The following is an 18,160-nucleotide window of genomic DNA, read 5'->3' as shown; positions in this document are numbered from 1 at the left end:
AAAATAAAGCTGTGTGAAGTTAAGCTGGATAGAATAAGTAGGAGATTATTTTGTTTTGTCTTCTAGAGTATAATATCAAAATCAGAAAAGAGAAAGAGAAGTAATTCAGCTGTATATTCTCTGATTCATATCAAAATCAGAAAAGAGGAAGAGAAGTAATTCAGTTGTATATTCTGATTCAGCTATGCTCACTCAATTTACAAAAAAATCTCCTCAAAATTATGTGAATAATTTAAATATGTGAATAACTATTTAAATTTACATTCACATTCACATATTAAAAAAGTACATTTTAATTTTAATATGGAGAGAGGATTGGTGTATAGTAAGATTATGGAGGTATATGATGTTTCACCAGGGTAGGGTATGAAGACTGCGCAAGACAAATTGGACCGTCCGATTGGACGGTACAGAAAATCCTGTGGCACGCATGCAGCTGAATTCTAGTTGGCTTCGATGCTTCCAAAAACCTTTGGAATGTTACCCCAGCAGCATCATTTTCACCCTCACACAAATCTCTATATGTTTGCTCTCCAACCCCACAACCATCACCAGCTGTCTAGAAAATTCTTTGGGTCCGATTTCAGTACCCACAAAATTCTGCTTCATACAAATCAGACCGTCCGATTTGTATTTTTCTCTCTGCAATAAAATTGGACGGTCCAATTTTTTCCTACTAAAACAAAAAATTAAACACCGTCACAACAGTATATATCCCCCTAATACTTTATAACTCAACGTAACTCATATGTCAACCTTATATTAAAAAAAAACTAGCCATTAAAAAACACTCAATTATTTTTTTTCAAAAAAATCAAATAAAAAATAACTTAAAAAAGACCTATATAACTAATCATTCTTATAAAAGTAGTGCAAATAATAATAATGTCTTAAAAGTTTATCTTACATTTCATCTTGTCTTTTGTACGTGCATTTGGAGAAGTTATAATTATAATCAATAATTATAATAAAAATATTACGTACATACTAAAATTATTATATTTATATATATAAATTATTTAATTTATTTTTAATGTATATTTTATATTTTAATATATACTATTTATGAATAATTAATTTGATAATTGATTTTTTTCACACATAACATAATTATATTATAATTTATATATGTTTAATTCTAATTTTTCCTTCAAAATTTATTTTTTACTCTAAATTCTAATTTTTCTCTGTATTTATATTTTTATATCTTCTCAAAGATTTTTACGTTTGTCATTATTTTGATTTAGGAAAAAAAATTCCACTAATAACACACTTTTTTTAGGAACCTTTTTATTAAATTTCTAAAATTTTATTTTTTTATTATTTATGATGAATTATGAGCTTTACTCTAATTCTAAAACTTCTTTTTCTTTGTTTACTTTACAATTGTAACAAGATTTTTTTAGTCATGTATAGTAGTGAAAAGAATATCGTATTTTTGTAAAATTATGGATATAATTTAAAAGCTTTTCAAAAAATTAAAATGATATAAACTGTATTTTTCAACTTGTCGTTTTTTATAATTTAATTTATAAAGTACTTTCTTTTCTCTAACTAAATAAAATTAAATATTGTTAATATTTAAAAATTTTTGTTATATAAGTTTATTCATGAAATAACTTTTTTTTATTTGTTTTGTTTTAAAAAAGATAAAACAAATAAGTATTTTCTTTTTTTCCTCGAATAGTCAATCCAAATACCTAGGGGTGTACATGGCCCGACCCAGTTCGAAGATTCGATCTGGTCCTGAACACTTTATGGACTAATTTAGTATGATTTTATTGGGTTTAGGGTTGGGTAAGGGTTTCAAAAATAGATTCGGTTATTATTTCTGGTTTGGTCCAGGCCATAGCTCGGGTCACCTGAATTCGGCCCGATGGTCCGGTCATTATACACAATTAATATTTTGTATTATTAATGATGGATGATAGCTATTCTTATGTGAAATTTAAATATTGTAAACTTTAATATTTCGTGTTATTAGTCATTATAAGATTATAAGTTAATATTTTATGTTTAAAATGCATAAGACTTTATACTAATGTATAGTATTGTGTTATTTGTATTGATTTAAATATTTGGTGTTATTAGACAATATTAGTATTGATTATAGTTATACTTTAATTTAAAAAAGGGTTGATTCTTGTTATACTTTTTTAAGTAAATTTTATTATGTGAATTGTAAAATAATGATTGAAAATTAGATGATTTTTATATACTAAAGACCCAATTTTTATCCAACTCGAAGGTACGTAGGTTTCATCAATTGAGTTAGAGTCTAAAAATTAAGTCCAATCTATATTTCAAATTGGGTCTAAGTTAAGTCAAACCCAATGTGACCCGGCGCATATCCACCCCTACAAATACCAAACGAAAATTTTCAAGTCATGGTTTCGTGAATCGCTATATGAATTGGGAAAGCCAAAAGCACAACATTGGAAGCAGGGATAATAAAATTATAAGAAGAAGAAGTTGCAGAAGCACACCCTGAACAAACCAAAAGAGCAATTGAGCATGAACATCCGAGCATGAACATCCTCCCTGTTGAGTTGATTCACAGAATCTTCCTGAGAGTGCCGGCCAAACATCTCGCTGGCCTCAGGTACGTTTCGAAGCTCTGGTACTCTCTCATCTCCGATCCACACTTTGCTGAATTGCATTTTCACCACTCTCCCGCTTCCACCAACGCATGCTTCGTCATAGAAAAAGGCACCGTGGCTTACTTCGTTGACTTAGACGCACTATTTAGTGACAACAATGATGCATTACAAGTAAGAAAGGTGTCTCCCCGGTTCAAGATGGAATCACCACCTCATTTTGAGGTCCTGGGATCCTGCAGAGGCTTTGTTCTCTTACATCAACACGAAAGTTTTCTTGTGGTATGGAACCCACTGACTGGATCCAGCAAATTGATATCCCACTCTCATATTGCTTCTCGTTTTAAGCACAAGGGCTGGCTTCCCTGGGAGGACCATCCGTATGGATTTGGTTATGATGCTTCACAGGATGACTACTTAGTTGTTGTACCTTGGCACGATAAGCATGGCCAAGATCACTTTGATTGCTTTTCCTTGAGAACCAATTCATGGATTGATTTTAATGCTGCACTCCCCAAACCCTTGGGTTTTCTTCACTGGCATTCTCCTGGGTTGTTCTTTAATGGTGCTATTCATTGGGTGCCTTCCATTCTTAACGATTACAGGGATGCTATTCTTATCTTTGATCTAAAGGAAAGGACTTTCTCAATGATATCTGTCCCAGAGCAACTGGAAACGAGGTCATGGATCTATTCAGGTCTTGCCCTATTAGGAGGCTGCCTAGCCTTGTATAATCGCAATATTGGTAGAGTTAAAACTGAGATATGGGTGATGAAAGAATATAAAGTGCACTCATCTTGGACTCTCTATCAGATTCCTACCTTTGACTTTCGGCCTCTGTACTTATCCAGTGCTATGGATCTTATTGGAAAACGTTATACCCCCGATAAATCGGAGTTCTACATATACAATCTCAGAGAAGAGAGGCTCCAACATTTTAAATATCCAAGTTTTCCGGGTGCCGCCTTTGAAGCAGATGCTGTGTATACAGAGAGTCTCTTGCCGCTCCCTAGTGACATTAAGGATAAAGATGAGGAGGGGGAAAAGGGTATGTAACTATTATCCTATGCTTTGTACTAACTTATTCCCGTTAGTTTTCATTGCATTGCATTGTGATTAATGAGAATGTAATGTGTGATATGCATTATGCATCAAGCTGTAATCAATCGTGACTTTTGTATATGGATGATGAAATTTGACTTTGTCAATTGCTTATGGAATCATTAATCACTGTGTTGCTTCTTATAGACAGGTCTTGTGGTGAGATTTCCAAAGTTTAGATCATTTTTTTACTGATACCAGTTGAACTTTTTTTCAGGCCATCAATTTCTCCACGATTTTTTTGAACAACTTGATGTTGCTAAAGGTTAGCATCAAGGAGGATTCAAACAAAGAAAGAATACAAGTGAACAGCTTGACACGTTGTGAAAACCATTTGAAAAGTGCAGATTAAGTTTAGTCTCTTTTTAAATCCAATATATCTTTTGAATAAAATCTGATAGTAATATTTCTTAGTTGGTTATGCAGAACTTTAGATGTTTTATTTTGCTGGTTACATAATATACTTTTTCTTTAATGTTACCTTTAGCATGGTTGTTTTTAGAAGTTAACTAGCAAGTGATGGTAAACCCAGAGAAAAAAACATTTACAGTAGATGAGAATTGTTCTATTTTGTGTATATATCAAACCAGTAATCAACGGTATTGGTGGCAGAGGGGCTTAATTGAACATGTTTTAAAAGGATAAGTACTCAAGGTGGTGGAGTCCAGTGAATTTGTCAAATGAATCTCTTGTAAAATTCCAGTTTGAGTCTTTACGAGCAATGTATGCTAAATTTATTAATTTTGTATCTAATTTATCTATTGCTATAGATAAATATACATTTTATAAATAATATATAGCCTTATAAGATTAGGTACATCCCAATGAAATTAGAGTCATAAGCTTTAACTTAATGTCATACTAGTAATAAGTAATAACCAAGAGTATCAGTAAATTATGCGATTTCCCAGTTTTGTACATGGCGATGAAGTTACATAACAAACACTGCTTATGCTTATGACTTGATGTTGATGATGACAAAATGGTATAGGAATCAATTATGTTAAAAATCTACTAGGATTGAATACAACTAGATTCTATGAATTATTCATTGACCACACGTTAGAGTTGGCTGGATGAAATGTAAAAAGAAGAGAAGTCTAGAAATTCTATGCTTTCCAGATTGTTTAGACCGTGCCAACTTTGCAATGAATACGAATCGAATTTTTGATCGGTCCACAAAACCAATGTTCGCAGCTCGGAGAATCTTCCATTCTCAAATGGGAACGTTTTCGTTTCATTAATAGCTACCATTTGGAGGGTTTGGAGATTTGGCATACAAAAAGATAATACAATAAAAATATGGAGGTGTTTGCTACGATGATAAATTCATACGTACCGATACGTTTAAAATATGGACAAATAATAATAAGTCACGTGGAATTTATTTTTCACATCAACATTTAATTTTTGTTTTTTTAAATATATATTATATCACCACTTTTATTAATACACCTATTTAATTAAATAAAAATAAAAAAATATTTTTTATTTAATTTTATAAAAAGTCTTAAATATCCTTCTTTTATTTGATTAGACAAAAATATCCTTTTAAATTAATGAAATGTTAGAATTCAATTAATCCTAATTTTATAGTTTCAAATAATTTAAACAACAAAACAAAAACATATTAAAAAACAAAAAATTAAAATGTCTTCATCTTCTCCAATTTCCCTAATAATTCGTGCACACCCTCTAAGTAAAACATATCAAAAAAACAAAAAATCGATCGTTCTTCATCTTCACCAATTACCCTTCTAAATCAAAGCAGTAAAAATCCGAAACCAAAATCCTAATTTCTTTGCCGCCGCCCATTGTCGAAGAACACTTGCCGGGCAAACAACAAGTGTACCAGCAGCTGGCCGTTCCTAGGTTCTGCAATAGGTTTTACATCATCAGACTCTTCTTTATTTTCAAGCTTTTCCACATCAACAGTAACACGATCATCTTCATCATCCAAATTCAAAGCTTCAGTTTTATGATTGGATGCATCGTCTGTTTTAGATTTTGAGAGCAGTAACCTCCTGCATTAGGATGAGGGCAATCATTGAAACTGTCTTGCCAAGGCCCTATTAGAACAAGGATTTGGTGTTCAATTAAAAGCAATAAGATGTAAAACATCGAGGGCCATTGACTAGATACATAAAAGATGACCTGATCATAAGCCAAAATACCCCCAAGACAATGCAAACTTCTGGCTAGGGTTTTGGTTTGGAATTTTCACTGCCTTTAGAGAAGATGAAGAACGATTGATTTTTTGTTTTTTTGATATATTTTGATTAAAAGGGGACACGAATGAATATTTGGTGATTGATTTTGATTATTAATTTTAATGTACAAATAATATTTTTATATGTATAAATATATAAATTATACTTATTTTTAATGGGTATTTTAGAAAAAAATTCTTCCAAATTTTAATTTCTATCCACATTTTATTTTTTTATTCAATCAAAATTATTTACACTCATCGTTATTTTAATTTTAGAAAATAAAATTCTAAGGCTAAATTTTTTTTAGTAGTACATCTTTTATGGATTTTTTTATTCGATTTTAATTCTAAAATTTATTTTTTATTAGACTAAAATATTATTTAAATTTTTAACAGTTACACTAAGTTTTAATTTCATCTTTAAAATTTAAAATGTCTTATTTTTATTCCAACGTTTTATTTTGTTTTATTTTAATCATCGGGTCAAAATTAAAATTTTATGTCTTAAAATTTTTTTATTACATTAAAATTTTTTAATTTTACAAAAATAAAATATAAATTTTTACTTTAGTTAAATTTATTATTTTTATTTGAATAAATAAATTCTTAAAAATATAACAAAAAATTTATATATTTTATTTTTATCAAATTTAAAGATTTTGATATAATAAAAAAAGTTTAAAGATAAAAATATTCAATGCAAAATTATTTACATACCTATTTGGATATATAGTTATAGACTCTTTAACTTGATGAAATAAATAAAAAAAAGTACAGGTAGACAATAAAAATACTAAATAATATAAATAATAGATATATTAGATAATTATTCTAATAAAAATGTAATGTATTTTTATTTTATTGGACCAATTTTAGAACCCATTATTCACTGCTTTCGCAAAAGCGATGGTCTAACTATCAAAGGGCTTGTTTGGGTGAGCTTCTAAGAAAAGATCTTTTTTCGAGTTATCTTTTTTAAAAGATCTTATAGAGAAGTAAAAGTAATTTTATGTTTGGATATCTCATGTAAAAAGGTCTTTTTATCAATCAATTATGTTTGGGTATAACAATATAAAAGTACTTTTTTGTTTATTTATTACATGAAAAACATCTTTTTTTTTAGGAAAAAAGATCTTTTAAAAAAAGATGTAAATTACAGCTTCTCAAAAAAGATCCTTTTTTTATTTTACTAGTGCTTTTACTTTTACTACTAGAAATTTGCCAAACACGTTAAAAAATAAAAAAAGATCTTTTTTCATTGAAAAAAGATCTTTTTTTAACAAAATAATGGCGCCCAAACATGCACAAAGTCCGATAACTTTTTCTAAACAAATAAGTATTTTCTTTTGGAATAGCCAATCCAAAACTGACCCTAAGAAAAGCACAACGTTCAATCCAAATAAGAAGAAGAGGCTGAAGTACACAGGGAACAAAGCAAAAGGGCAATCGATTATAGGGGAGAAGATGAAGCAGCAGCAGAAGCAGAAGAGCATTCACGACATCCTCCCTGTTGAGTTGATTCACAGAATCTTACTGAGAGTGCCGGCCAAACATCTCGCTCCCCTCAGGTGCGTTTGGAAGCTCTGGTACTCTCTCATTTCCGATCCACAGTTTGCGGAACTGCATTTTCACCACTCTCCGGCTTCCTCCAACGCACTCATCTTCATACCAAAAGGCAGTGTGGCATGCTTCGTTTACTTAGACGCACTATTTAGTGACGACAATGATGCATCATCACACGTAAAAGAGGTGTGTCTCCCTTACAAGACGAAACCACCTTCTCATTTTGAGGTCCTGGGATCCTGCAGAGGCTTTGTTCTCTTACATCGATACCCTAAAGTTTTAGTGGTATGGAACCCACTGACTGGATCCAGCAGAAGAATATCTTACTCTGATATTGATTCTCGTAGTAAGTACAATAGGATTCCCTACAATCCCCATCTGTATGGATTTGGTTATGATGCATCCCGGGATGATTACTTAGTTGTTGTAGCTTGGAGAGGGTGGAAAAGGCAAGATCACTTCGATTGCTTGTCCTTGAGAACCAATTCCTGGATTTATCTTGATGCTGCACTCCCCAAACCCTTGCGTGTTTCTGCTCACCCGCCTTGTGGGTTGTTCTTGAATGGTGCTATTCATTGGCTGGTTTTCCCTGTTAAAGCTTACAGTGATGCTATCTTTATATTTGATATGAAGGAAAGGGCTTTTTCAACCATATATGCGCCGGAACAACTGCCATTCTCTCATCCAAGTCTCGCCCTACTGGGAGGCTGCCTAGCCTTGTATTATCCCAATGATGTTAGCTATAACACTCACATATGGGTGATGAAAGAATATAAAGTGCACTCATCTTGGACTATATCAGATTCCTTGCCTTTACTTTCGGCCTCTGTGCTTATCCAATAATGGTGATATTATTGGAGAACAATTTTTTTCGGATAAAGTACAAAAGAGAAAGTATCTCATATATAATGTGGGAGAGCTGCTCCCACGTGTTAAATATCGTTGTTCTGTGCATAACATCAGTGCAACCGATGCTATGTATACAGAGAGTCTCTTGCCACTCCCTAGTGACATTAAGGATAAGGATAACAAGAAGTAGAAGAGGAAGGAAAACGGTATGTAACTATTCTCCTATGCTTTGTCCCAAGCTATTCCTGTTAGTTATTGCATTCTGATGAATGAACAAGTAATGAGTAATATGCGTTATGCATCAAGTTCCAATCAACTGTGACTTTTGTCTATGGATGATGAAATTTGAATTTATCAATGCTTAGGAAATCATTAATCACTGTCTTGCTTCCTATAGACCGGTCTTGTGGATAGGTTTCCAAGTTTAGATCGTTTTCATGTCTAAAGCTTTGACTCTTACCAGTTGAGCTTTTTTGCAGGCCATCAAGTTTACCAAGAATGTTTTGAACAACTTGATGTCGCTAAAAGTTAGCATCACAAAGGATTCAAACAAAGAAAGAGAATTAGGAGCTAACATACAAGTGAATAGCTCGACACATGGAGAGAAGAACATTTGAAAAGTGTGAATGAAGTTTAGTCTCCTTTTAAAATCCAATATATCTTTTGCATGAAATCTAGTAGTAATATTTCTTAGTTGGTTATGCAAAACTTCAAATTTTTATTTTGCTGATTACATAATATACTTTTCTGTTAATCTTACCTTTAGCCTGGTTGTTTTTAGAAGTCCACTAGCAAATGACGGCAAACCCAGAAATAAAGTATATGAGAATTGTTTTATTTAGAGTATACAAACTTGATGCAACTTGTATGTCAAACCAGTAATCAACGGCATTGGTGGCAGAGGGGCTTACTTGAACGCTCCTATAATAGTTTCGCTTACACTCTCTCTCTCTTTTGCTATAAAGATTAAGTACTTTTTTCTTTATTTATTCTTTTTGATGTCTTATGTTAATTAAACTTCAATTTTTATCATGTCAAAATTTTGTTAACTCAATCCAAAAAATTTTAAATGTAGATTCTTTTTGGGATATTACTTTTATTCTGCAGACTTAAAAAGGAAGGTTTGTGAAGTCCAATGAATTTGTCTTTGTTTTATTGAGCAATGTGTGCTTATTTTATTAATCTTGTATCTAATTTTAATACATAGAGAATAGCGTTTGGGGAGAACAACATGCACTTAGATTACTTTTATATAAATATACTTTTCTCATTGATGACTACTTTCAGTTAATGATTAGGTTTAGCAGCATGCACAAGTGCCCCCTAAATAGTTTTTACCTTAAGGTAAAATGTGTATCCTTATAATATTAGGTACATCCCAATGAAATTAGAGACATCAGCTTTAACTTAATGTTATGCGGTTTCACAGTTTAAACAAAATTCAACGATCCCAGTTCATTGTACTTGACAATAGAGTTACATAACGAACGCTGCTTTCACAGCCTCGTGATTTCTTTATTTTTTTTCTTTTGGTACGTAAAGGGGTATTAATCTGGACAGAAGCCTCGTGATTTCTATCGTGTCCTTTTCATTATGTAGTAAGAACACAAATCAGTCCTGCATGCTGTGAAGCAAAACTTATTGTTTTGGTTTGAACTACAAAGAAAGGTCACATTGTTGTTGAACTCATGAGAAGCCACCTTTACCCACCCAAACGACATAATCGAGTTACTTGTGCCAAGCCTTGAAACAACACACACCATAGTACTATATAGACTGCATAACCCTCGTGACATTTCAAACTTCTTAGTTCTAGCATTATGATCATTGTTAATAATCAAAGCGGACACAATGATCTTGTTTGTCTGTGTTATCGAGCAATGTGTTGCTTATTTTATTAATCTTGTATCTAATTTAGTTTTAAATTATTGGGAGTAAAATACATAGTGAATAGCTTTTAAAGAGACGGAGAATTAGTACCAGTAATCTTGTATCTACTTTATTGTGCTGAACTGCGAATTACTATGGATAAATATACATTTTATAAATAATTTCTAGTGGATGGTCTATCCTTATAAGATTAGGTACATCCATATAAGATTAGGTATATGTATAGTAGCTAGAATCTTGATTTAACTCTTAAAATCTTTCGATATTTAGGAGTGAGCACGGGTCGAGTTGGTTTGGGTTTAAGGTGAAATTAGAATCGAACCAATTGCAATTCAATTTGTTCGATTTGGTTCACATTTGCTTTTTTTTTGTGTATCTGAACCAAACTAAACCGATTAAAAACGAATTAGTTGTATTCGGATAATTGGGTACCCGATATAATAAAAATTCATAAAAAATGAAATTTTTATCTTAAAAATTTTGAAAGTACAATAAACATGTAATATTAATAGAAATAATCTAAACATGTTAAATACTAAATACATTAAAATCCAAATATATTAAAAGGTATATATATTTTAAATTTTTATTTTTTTATTTAATTAATATATGGTCGGATCTACGAGTTGGTTTGGGTTCGTATCCTCAAAACTGTTATCCGAACTAATTATTAGAAAAACATATCATTATTTGATTCGAGTTGGATCCGATTATCCATTAATTTCAGAACCAAGTTAATTGGTTTCACTCGAATTCAAACGGGTAATCGAGGACCCGCAATCCGAACTCACCCCTACCAAATATTACAATTTTAAATGAGTTAATTAATTTTACAAAATTTTTATTAAGTATGACAATTTTACGATTTCAATTTTATTAAAATTTTACGCATTACATACTTAATTAACTTTTTTGATTTCCCGTTAAATTTTTTATTTTCTCTACGTGCGGTACATCCAATTAAATTAGAGTCATAAGCTTTAACCTAATATCTTACTGTAGCAAACTAGCAACCAAGGATGTCAGTGAATTGTTCGATTTCACAACAGTTTTTAAAAAGGCAAGAGGAATCCTGGGCTCAAAGATAGAACGAACTAACTAACAAGAATTCAAAAAGGATAGAATCTTTAACCAACCGCCCTTAATTCCCAAGACACTCTTCGACTTAGTTTAATAAAATTTTTACTTATTAAAAATTGTAACATTTATATTTAGTAAAATTAAATTAAAAATTGTTTTCAATAAATACAAGCAACAATTATTTTTAAAAAAATAATTTTTAAAATTTAAAAATATTATAATAGACATAAATACAAGTATTAAATTTGAAAATTAGTTAACATAAACTTTTAAATTTTAAAAAGCACAAGTCAACTTTGAAAAATTTTATCTTAAATGTATCCTAATCTTTTAAAAACTGCAAGTACAAACACATAATCTTTCTTATTTACCAAACACAAAATAAGGAGTTTGAGCTTTTAAAAAACACAAACACCTCTTGAACAAGCTTTACCAAACCAAGCCTTCATCAATTACATCAGAACCAAGCAGAACAAAACAGAGCTTGCTTCTATGGATAACAACCAGAAGAGCATCAACGAGCTTCTCCCTCCGGAGTTGCTCCAAGCAATCTTACTAAGGGTACCAGCCAAGCATCTCTTGCCTCTCAGGTTCGTTTCTAAGCTATGGCTCTCTCTCATTTCCGATCCAACCTTTGTGGAATTTCATATTCACCACACTTCAGCATTCACTGCCCCTTCATACTTCTTCACCCAGAAGGATCAACCGGTTGGCTCCGTTGACCTACACGCACTCTTTCTTGGTGGTGCCACCCTTGGCACCTCAATAGAAAAATTCTCTCTCCCTTTCCGACGGAAGAAAAACACACTTTCTAATTTACTTGTTCTTGGATCATGCAGAGGATTTGTATTGTTACACCACTATGAACCATATTATATTATTCTATGGAATCCAGTGACCCAATCCCACAAAAATATATCTTACTATAATGTTATTGGAGAAAAGAATTATTGGTATAATCTAAATGCACACATTATGGGTTATACCAATAATTCTTTTCTTCAAGGCATTGGTTATGATGCATCAAATGATGATTACTTAATAGTTATAGCCTTCAAGAGAAACCAGCCTCATTGTTTTTCATTGAGGACTAATTCATGGACCAAGATTGATGTTGCACCCCGCACACCTTTGATAACCCAGGAGTTTAAACATGAGGGGTTGTTCTTTAACGGAGCTATACATTGGTTGTCTTATCGACGTAACAATCAAGATATTCTAATTTTTGATGTGACGAAAAGGAGATTCTCAAAGATACCTTTACCTGAACAAAGACTAAGGTGGTGGTCCTCCGAACTCGTGATATTAGGAGGGTTCTTAGCTTTGAATGTCTTCAACTACGGTGATGATAAAAGAACTCAGATATGGGTGTTGAAGGAATATAAAGTGCCATCATCTTGGACTCTTCTCTACGAGATTCCTCACCACTGCGTTCATTCTTTATTCTTATCTAATTACAGTGATTTTATTGTGTTAGATCGTGCCAATAACAATTTTGCCAAGTATAATCTTGAAGGAGAGAGGCTTCAGTGTTTTAAATACTTGGACTATGGTTTCTTACCTTTAGAGTACACTAGTACTGTGTATACACCGAGTCTCGCCACACTCCCCAGCTGTGACAAGAAGAAACGGAAAAATGGTATGTAATCATTAATGAGCTTTATTTGCACCTTATTATATATTCATGTTAATTTAATTGCTTAATAATTAATGTACGTGAGTTTTGAATATTATTTATGAATAATTATTCTCAGAAGACATCAAGGATGGTTGGAATCACAAAGAGCTCAAACAAGGAACGTGAATAAGGGAGCAATCCAACTTAAGCATGCATGCATGTTGTTCTATTTTAGATAGATCGTAGGGTTGGCAATTGAGTTGAAAGCTTCAAGAAACTTTAGTTTTATTCTATTTTGCTTTAAAGTTTGAATTTTGTGTGTTGTTATTGTTATTGGAATAATCATTCATCGTTTGATGAAGATACTGTTTCATATACATGAAATATGACGAATGTTTAAATTAAATTCAATCTTAAACGAAATCCTCTAATCCAATTCAAGTGACTGGATTCGCATAATTTTAAAGTGGATTCAAACCTAATTTTTAACCAAAAAAAAGGTATTAATTGAATTAAATTAATTTTGAATTTGATTTTTAAATTCATATAATCCAATCCAAACAACATTATACTGTTATTAATTATTAAAATTGATGAAAGTTTCAATTTTTATTTTATAAATATCACTTGTTTACAAAATTCCTCATTTTGATTTTTCACAAAAAAATTTAACGCTTTTTAAATTCATTATTTAGGTTTAGAAGAAAAAAATACTTAGAAAATAAACAGAGGAGGAAGAAGATAGTGCATATTCACTGTCCTGAGTTTCTATCTTTCTAATCATATTGAACAATATTTCCAATTCAAAAGTATTCCAGTTATGAGGAAGATGGGGTTTCAATAGCGCCAAAAACACATGAATTTATTACACATCATGAATTTAGAATGTTAAAAATTAACTTAAAATTCAAACTAAAATAATCCTTTTTTTTAAGGATCTATTAAAACTGTTCTTATTAAATATTATATTTCAATATTTTGAGAGACTAAATTTTAGGTTCAAATGGGAGTTCAAAAAATTTGATACGTGAGAAACTCTAAGGCTTAAAAATAGAAACTCTAAGGCTTAAAAAATTTGGTACGTGAGAAACAATGAAGGCCGGGTGCGGAGGTCTTCTTGGAACCCATAGATGAATCTGGAAAGATGCCGACCAGTATAAGCTGAGTTGTGGGGCGTCCTTTATGGACTTCACATGGCAGCAGACCTGGAAATGAGAAGAGTGGAAGTGAAAGTAAATGCAAAGGAGGTCTATGAGATTTTGAAAAGTACAAGACAGGAAAAAAGTAATGCTAGCGGGTCAGCAATTTTGTGATTTGTAGCCATCAAATAGCCATCAATGATGATTTTAATAATGTGAGATTGGTGTGAGATTTCATCTAATTGCTTACTTTTCTTTGCTAGTCACATGCTAGCCAGAATTTAACAAAGTTGCTAGCCTCCTAGACTTTTCCGACAGAAAAATTATGCAACAACAAAGTGCTCAGAGAGAGATTTACAAAATCCTTCGAAAACCTTGGGAAATTGTTTTTATATATATTGAAAGAGAAGCCAATCAGTGTGCACACTGACTAGCACACAGCCATTCATGTTAGTTTTCATTGCATTGTAATTAATGAAAATTATGCCACAACAAAGTGCTCAGAGAGAGATTTACGAAATCTTTCGAAAACCTTGGAAAATTGTTTTTATATATATTGAAAGAGAAGCCAATCAGTGCGCACTAGCACACAGCCATTCATGTTAGTTTTCATTGCATTGTAATTAATGAAAAAGTAATGAGTAATATGCATTATGCATCAAGTTCCAATCAAATGTCACTTTTGTCTATGGATGGTGAATTCGAATTTATCAATGCCGAGGGAATCATTAATCAATGTCTTACTTCCTATAGTCCGGTCTTGTGGTAAGTTTCAAAGTTTAGATCTTTTTCATGTCCAAAGCTTTGAGTTTTATCTGTTGAGCTTTTTTTGTTTATATGATTTTGCAGTCCATCAAGTTCACCATGAATGTTGTTAAAGGTTAGCATCACGAAGGATTCAAACAAAGAGAATTAGGAGCCAACATACAAGTGAACAGCTTGACACACCGGGAAGAACATTTGAAAAGTGCAAATGAAGTTTAGTCTCTTTTTTTTTTTTTGTTAAATCTAATATATCTTTTGGGCCATGGATTCCTTACTCCTACATTTTTGTAGGAGTATCATTAACCTGCATCAAAATAATTATAAAATATACCCCGTTTTTTTTTTTGTAAAAATTACTAATTGCATTTTGATCCCTCTAATTATTAGTTTTTTAACTTTATTCTTTTTCCTTTCATTCTCACATTAGAAGCATTCAAGCATTCAGAGAAGAGAAGAAAAGGTCTGCTAGGGTTTTATACAATTTCAATTCCTGCATTTCTCGCTTCTTCTTCCTCTTCCTCTGCTGCAAGTCTCATTAGCATTATCCTCGCTGCCGCAACACGCCTCCGCGCGCAACCTGCCGCCGCCGCCCACGACGCTGCCCCCGCCGCGCAAGACGCTTTTCTCCACATGTAATAGATGTATTGTAATTTATCATTTGTTGTTTTGCTATATTTGCAGTTGGCTTTCAACTTTTTTTCCCCCTTTGAATATTTGGTTTCAACCATTTTGTTAATTTTAATTTTCGGTTTAGGTTGAAGACATACTTGGAGAGCATGCTGATATTTTTATTGAGCACTATTACATAAAGCAGTCTGGTAACTGTGACCTATCTAGCATGAGCGATCCTCACGATGAATTCAAGGGAAAGAATGTCCTGATTGAGAGAAAAAAATCAAAAGATCCTTCAGAGATCACATCAAAGTACAGCATGTCAATCGAAACATATAAAGATATTCTTGGAGAATGTAGGCGTAAGCTGTTCGAAGTAAGGTCAAGGCGGGCAAGGCCACATTTGGATGATAAAGTATCCCCGTAAATATGGTTACTAATTTATTTAAGAATCTTCTATTATGATACTGGTTTCAACTTTTTAGTATGAGTCTCAAGAGATCCTATGCTTCTAGGTTATTGTATCTTGGAATGGACTGGCTATCTCATCTTTTTCCAGGGCCTACAAGATTCTCCTGGGTGAAGCTGAGGGTACTAAATTCTATTTTCCTGTTGTTGGCACTGAAGTAAGTTTCCCCTTATAAAGATGTGTCCATATATGTAATTAGAGAGGCTTTGATATTTTAGTTTTGCCCTTTTGCTGAATGACTTTTGGCATTTAAAAAGATAGAAGACACACTGCTTTTATATCATGGATATCTGTAAATTATCCTATTATGGATAAATTTTATATTGTTGTGTTGATCAAAATGGGAATTGGCAGTTTATGAGTTAGTTGGCATTGGCAGTTATAAGGGAATTGTGGATGAAGCTTGTTAAAGGAACACCTGGAGACAATTAGATCCTCTTCTTTTTTTCAGTTTTGAGTAATTGCTAATATATTCAACTTTCTCCTTTTTGTTTTGCAAATTCCAGCCAAAGGAATACATGCAAATTGCGGAAAAAGTAGCATATATTCAACTTCCTTGCTGCTAAGAAAATTAAATATCTTACTATATATATAGAGTTGAACCTCGTAAAATAGATAGTTGAGAGTCGTTATTTTTTTTGTAGGTATGATATTTGATATGATATGAAGCAGCCGAAGAAAATTCATAGTCCAAACGGAAGTGCAGTATATATTTTTTATGTTGTATATTCTTTATGTTGTATATTCTAGTAAATCAACAGAGAATTAAAACTTTATATTAAATTAATGTACTAGCAAGAGATGATATAAGACCAAATGCTCTGAATAAGAAGACAATTCCAAGTCGAAAGAGTTGTTACAATTTATATATGAAGGCTGGTGTATGTGTAGCAATTGAAGAGTATGCAACTTTTGTGTGACTCTACTCTTACATTCGACAAGTGGATTCATACTCATTTTGACAAGTTACGTTTTGTTGAATCTATACTAGATCCACAACAATACATATCTGTTGGAATTCATTATCGCTTTCTTGTCTCCTCAGATCAGAGATGCCGCTTCATGAATTTTTTTTTATAAGAAAAGTATAAATAGACAATGAGAATACTAAACAATGTGAATAATGAATATATTATATGTTTAATTTAATAAATATGCAGATAATTATGTTTGTTATTCTTATGTTTGTTATTTTTAATTGAATGGTTATTTCTTTTGATATGCATATGCCCCTCGATGACACTAAATTCAATTAAACCAAAGAAGTAATAATATATCTCTTAAGAAGAATCGAGGGATAAATACATTACTGACAAATCTTGGATATTAAGCTTCATAAACCTAACTACTAACTGTTATATCAGATTCATCCATGAAAGTATTGGATTTTCAATGTGTCATGAACATTAAATCTGTTTGCATTCTCACTGGTGGCTGAATCATGAATTCTCAGCCTATCAAATTTGGTACATCAATTCTGATCCAATTCTATAACAAATAAGAAAGAAATAAAAAAAAAAAAAGAATATTATAAATTTAACTAATACATTTATAGGTTTTTTTTTTTTTTTTAAGGTACTTAAAGATTTTCCAGATTTCATGAAGTGCTGATTGAGTCAGCTCATATTTTCATGGAGCTTTCTCATCAATTCCATTTCTTGCATCAGCATGTTAATAGCTTCATTCAGCTTGACATCTCAAGCTCCTCTTCGAAGCGCCGGAACTCGTCCATGGCACTTTCCGTGACAGAATCAAGGTAGTCCTGAGCTTCCTGCATGGAAACCTCAGCCTCTTCAACCTCTTTCTGTTGCTCAAGTTCTGCAGCTGCCCATGCCTTGTATGACTCAATCTCAAACAGCTTCATGAGGACGATTTTTATGGTCTAGGAAACTGTTCACTTTCTCTTATCTCTCTGAAAATTGAATCCCTTGAGGTACAAGGCTATAGTTGGATCAGGGTCCCTGAAACCGGGCATTTGAAGAAGCTTTCAATTTCCAACAGTTCGGGTAATTGATATTTAAAAAGATTTATAGCTGACATCGAGTTCCCAGAGGGTTCTGCCCCATCATGGTCTTCTTTCACACGGAGAAGAACTGAAATATCCACCTGCAAGTATTATTGAAATATCCACCTCCATCCCCATCAAGAAACAAAGCATCCTGCAAGTAACACATCTCAGGAGGAACTCGATGTCTGGCAAAGCACCGTGAAATTTCTTTCAGATTCAGATATCAATCTTTACCTGAGTGCCCTGCAATTCATGAA

The 18,160-nt window shown here is 32.2% G+C and overlaps 3 protein-coding genes and 1 long non-coding RNA gene across 7 annotated transcripts; all 4 read left to right on the top strand.

Moving 5' to 3' along the window:
• The first annotated feature begins 2,389 nt into the window (after nt 1-2,389).
• Nucleotides 2,390-4,176, top strand: LOC112798024 (F-box protein CPR1-like). Its single transcript, XM_025841175.3, has 2 exons — nt 2,390-3,645; nt 3,916-4,176. Exons 1-2 carry the CDS (start codon nt 2,529-2,531, stop codon nt 3,966-3,968), a joined length of 1,170 nt encoding a protein of 389 aa, XP_025696960.1. The 5' UTR covers nt 2,390-2,528; the 3' UTR covers nt 3,969-4,176.
• A 3,021-nt stretch (nt 4,177-7,197) lies between these two features.
• Nucleotides 7,198-9,159, top strand: LOC114927643 (F-box protein CPR1-like). The gene is made up of 2 exons (XM_029298049.2): nt 7,198-8,528; nt 8,802-9,159. Exon 1 carries the CDS (start codon nt 7,198-7,200, stop codon nt 8,314-8,316), a length of 1,119 nt encoding a protein of 372 aa, XP_029153882.2. The 3' UTR covers nt 8,317-8,528; nt 8,802-9,159.
• A 2,584-nt stretch (nt 9,160-11,743) lies between these two features.
• On the top strand, nt 11,744-13,271 carry LOC112795435 (F-box/kelch-repeat protein At3g23880-like). The gene is made up of 2 exons (XM_025837363.2): nt 11,744-12,931; nt 13,047-13,271. Exons 1-2 carry the CDS (start codon nt 11,785-11,787, stop codon nt 13,094-13,096), a joined length of 1,197 nt encoding a protein of 398 aa, XP_025693148.2. The 5' UTR covers nt 11,744-11,784; the 3' UTR covers nt 13,097-13,271.
• Nucleotides 13,272-15,207: 1,936 nt separating this feature from the next.
• Nucleotides 15,208-16,765, top strand: LOC112798022 (uncharacterized). Of its 4 annotated transcripts, none has more exons than XR_011871534.1 (4): nt 15,208-15,446; nt 15,569-15,841; nt 15,942-16,052; nt 16,540-16,765. It is a non-coding gene; the product is annotated as an uncharacterized lncRNA (long non-coding RNA). The 4 variants fall into 4 exon arrangements; XR_011871535.1 differs by having other exon boundaries at nt 15,229-15,446; nt 15,569-15,858; XR_003199908.2 differs by having other exon boundaries at nt 15,235-15,446; nt 15,569-15,849.
• Nucleotides 16,766-18,160: the final 1,395 nt, after the last annotated feature.

The sequence above is a fragment of the Arachis hypogaea genome, chromosome 14 (genome assembly GCF_003086295.3).
Source record: "Arachis hypogaea cultivar Tifrunner chromosome 14, arahy.Tifrunner.gnm2.J5K5, whole genome shotgun sequence".
NCBI lineage: Eukaryota > Viridiplantae > Streptophyta > Magnoliopsida > Fabales > Fabaceae > Arachis > Arachis hypogaea.
Note: the sequence above shows the minus strand (reverse complement) of the source record. Positions and strands in the feature narration are given on the sequence as shown.